General features: G+C 49.7%; 1 protein-coding gene across 1 annotated transcript; it reads right to left on the reverse strand.

Annotated features, from left to right (window-relative positions):
* Window positions 1-310: 310 nt before the first annotated feature.
* On the reverse strand, window positions 311-3,991 carry LOC118756201 (the record flags this gene model as incomplete). The annotated part of the gene is made up of 1 exon (XM_036490976.1): window positions 311-3,991. A coding segment is annotated over exon 1 (3,681 nt), but the record flags the coding sequence as incomplete, so codon positions are not given.
* Between the last annotated feature and the right edge of the window lie 90 nt (window positions 3,992-4,081).

Genomic DNA, 4,081 nt, shown 5'->3' on the forward strand with positions numbered 1-4,081 from the left:
AGTGTCTGGGAACTTGACAACCGATGACGTTGACTAACTGTTGTCGGAACAGATTCCAAATGTTGTTTACTTCGTTAGGAATTGGCTCGTCCCAGCCAATCGCTCGCTTCCAAAGTTGTCGCAGCATCCACTTTGCGGTGACAGTAAAGTGGCACAGAAATCCCAAGGGGTCAAAGATGGACATTGTTATACTCAGCAACTCCCTTTTTGTTGGCGGACGGACACCTTCTACAACAGACTTATCAACGCCGTGGAACTTCAGATTATAAGTGAAAGAGTCGGTTGACGGCTGCCACAACATTCCAAGCACCTTCTCTGATCCTGGGCTGTCTTTGCATTGAATGGATAGTTCATTGTAACTACCACCGAATTCCTTGACGACTGCTGGCGAATTCGATACGAATTTATGAAGTTCGAATCCGGCATCTTTGTGAATATGATGAACCTGTCTTGACACGTTGATGGCCTGCTCGCAATCCTCGAAGCTATCGACAAAGTCGTCGACGTAATGATGGTCAGTGATAGCTTTAATGGCACGAGGATCGTAATGCTTGTGGTCTAACGCGTTAATATTCTTAACGAAATGAGCCGAACTTGGTGAGCAGGCCGCTCCAAAAGTCATTGCTGTCATTTCGTATATATCTGGGATCCTCTCAGAATCTCCGCCTCTCCAGAGAAATCGTTGGGCGCTTCTGTCGTCCGGACGAATGACAACTTGATGGAACATTTCCTTGATATCTGCGCAGACTCCTACTGGGCCCTCTCGAAAATGAAATAGCACTGACGCTAATGGCCGACACTGTTGCGGGCCCTTTAGAAGGCAGGAGTTAAGTGACACTCCATTTACCGTTGCGGCGGCGTCGAATACCAGGCGTATCTTCCCCGGCTTGTTTGGGTTACTTACGGCAAAGTGCGGAAGATACCATGTCCTCGGACTCGTCTGAGCACTTTCCTGTGGCGACAGCTTACGAGCGTATCCCTTAACAACGTAGCTCCGGATGATGTTATTATACGATTCAGCAAACTCTGGATTCCTTTTCATCTTCCGCTCAATACCAACCAGACGATGCATTGCCATGTCGTAACTTTCCGGCAACACGATTCCATCGGCCTTCCACAGAAGCCCTGTCTGAAACCGATTGCCAACCCTAACGGTAGTCTCTTCTAAGATTCGTCGTGCACGCACTTCGTCTGCACTTTCAACAAGTGGCAAAGGTTTTACCCCGAAAGACTCGGTAGAGAAATATTCAGACACCATATCGTGCAACGGCGGATCAGGAATACATCTGGTATGTAAACAAACCGGTTCTTTTGTCTGCCTTTCCACTGGCCCGAATACAACCCAACCTAGTTCGGTGTGAGCGGCATATGGACCCAGACATTTGGAACTCATTAAATGTGTGGGCAGACCGAGATGACTATGATCGAGCCCAATCAGCACAGAAGGCGCGACATCTTTATACGGCTGCATCGGTAATTTCCCTCTATTGCGTGCAACGTCAGGAATGTCACGTTCGCGGAGCGTTTGTGTAGGTAACATAAGGTTGGAAATCCCGTGCACGTTGCGAAGCGTATGGCGTTTCTTCATTCCCACTCCGCTGACCTCGATATCGACTATGGCAACCGCTTGCCTGGCGGCCTTCCCGCCAAACCATTGAATGTCTACGTCCTGGCACTGACCGCTAACGCCCAGGTCTTCCATCACCGCGTAGTCCATCATAGTAATTGATGACCCTTCGTCCAGAAGTGCATATGTATTAACACTCTTTTTGGGACCATATAGAGTGACTGGCAGCACTCGGAAGAGTATGTCGTTGTTGAGCGCGGACGAGCAATTCAATACCGGATTATTGTTTTTCACCTCGGGTGACGTTACTATTGGCTTGCGAGTTGACTCAGTGGAATCCCTTGAGGCGACTGATCGAGTCGGAGGAGATGCCTCGGTGCTATGCAATAATTGATGGTGGTTTCTCAGACATCCACATGCCTTACGGCGGCGACATTCTCGAGTAGCATGCCCGGTTTTTAAACAACTGAAGCAGAGTCGAAGCTGTTTGGCCTTATTCCACCTCTCTAAAATAGAGGCATCTTTAAATCGTTGACATTCCGAGACGTTGTGTTCGTCTTGGCATAATGAGCATTTGGGTTGCTCATCAGTTGCGGTGTGTAATACCGCACGGCGTTTCGTATCCTGAACCTCGGGCTCCATGACTATCTGGACATAATTTGAAACATCGGTCAACCATGAGTTGAAGCTTACGATGGTTGGGTATGGCCTTACAGTAACCGCATAACGTGCCCATTCCAGGCGTCTCGTAAGAGGAAGCTTCGACACGAGCTCCTCGAGGAGAGTAGGGTTCGCTAAATGTCTCTCTTCCCCCATTGATTGCAGAAATATTGTCAGATTGTTAGTGAAGGTAGCAAATTGCACGATTTTCCCAGTTGCTCCCTCTGGCACGTTTGGCGTATCTCGGACCTGCTTCATTTGGCTACGTATCAGTTGCTCTGGTCGTCCGAATCGGAAACGAAGTTGTTCCATAACGGCACTGACGTTATTTGGTTGAATTAATAACGCTTTGACGGCATCTCGTGCGGCACCTTTAAGGCATTTATTTAGTCGCTGGTTGTTGTCAAAGTTTGAGTATCCATAAACGGCAGTCGATTCTGTATAAGCTGCATAGAATACTGGCCAGTCTTCTGGCTGTCCAGAAAACTCGGGTAAATCACGAACTTGTCTAGGCGTTAACATCATCATGTTTTGGCCGGGGATCATGTTAAGCTGCTGCGGCGGTAAGGTGTGATGCGGCGTCGCGGACGTAGCTTGCCGTCGCTCTACAACTCCTGCCAGTTGTTGTTGCAGCTCAGTAATCTGCTGTTGTAGAGCGGATACAGAGTAGTTGTCTGTGGCGATCGTTGGCGCGTATGCGGAAGGTAGCGAGGCGACGGCTTGCGATGGCATATGCGCACTGTAAGGAATAGCGCTCGATGCTGTATGCCCATAAGACGATGGCGGCAGGGTACTGGAAATAATTGGCTTATAAGCATCCGTAACTGGCGAACAAGTTATTGGCGGTGCGGCGGGTACTGCCGTTGGTGCCGGTATACTGGACGGCGGATAGGGCTTGATGGCTGGCATATAGACATAGCGCGAAGGACCGGGCGGTACTGCTGGAATACAACTACAAGACATGACGGGCGCCTCCATTGGCGCGTGAGTATTTGAGGGTACGAACGTGGCGGCTGGACCCTGACCATAAGACATCGCACCACTAAATGGAACTGTCATATACACTGTAGACGGCGGTCCAGGTGGTACTGCAGGCGTGTGACTATCGCACGGCGGAAAGTTTGTGCTAGCTGACATGTTGGTCGCCACTATTGGCGCATGGGTATTGAATGGCGCGGATGTTGCAGGAGAATAACCATAAAGCGCCATAATGCTCGGCGCGGCTGGCTTATAAGCGACGGACGTTGGCGCAGGCGGTACTGCAGACGCGTGACTATAGGGCGGCGGAACGCACGTATTGGCTGAGGTGCACATGAAAGGCGAATAATCGGTCGTTATTGATCTGGTGTACATATTGTCCGATGCACCAGTAGCCAGTGGCATGTCAGGCGGCGCTGGTGACATGTCAGACGACGTCATGCCAGTCACAAGTGGCATATAAGTAATGGGAGACGTATCAGGCAGTAATACTGGCGTAGTAGTAGTAAGCGGAATGTCATGAGCCGCTGTTGTATAAGTAATTGACGATATAGTATCAATAGTAGCAGGCAAATATGTGTTCGACGGCAAAATGTCGACGGCGGTTGACGTAATGGCACTGGACGACATAGTGAAAGTGGTCGTAGTCGAGTTATCTTGAACGCCTGTGTCTAGAGAATCTGTGTTAGGCGGCGATGTGATTGCCAGACATCTCGGAGTACCCTCAGGCTGGCTGCCTGCTCCTGGCTGGAAACGGAGGCCACGGCGAGGTGTATGGTGAATCATGTTTTCGCAGGACTTAGCTGCAAACGAAGCTGCGAAATAAAAATGTTGCTGGCCCTCGCAGAAATGAATGAAATAGAACGTACAATGTTG

The sequence above is a fragment of the Rhagoletis pomonella genome, unplaced genomic scaffold (assembly GCF_013731165.1).
Source record: "Rhagoletis pomonella isolate Grant_MI unplaced genomic scaffold, Rhpom_1.0 Rhpom_scaffold_09241, whole genome shotgun sequence".
Taxonomy (NCBI): domain Eukaryota; kingdom Metazoa; phylum Arthropoda; class Insecta; order Diptera; family Tephritidae; genus Rhagoletis; species Rhagoletis pomonella.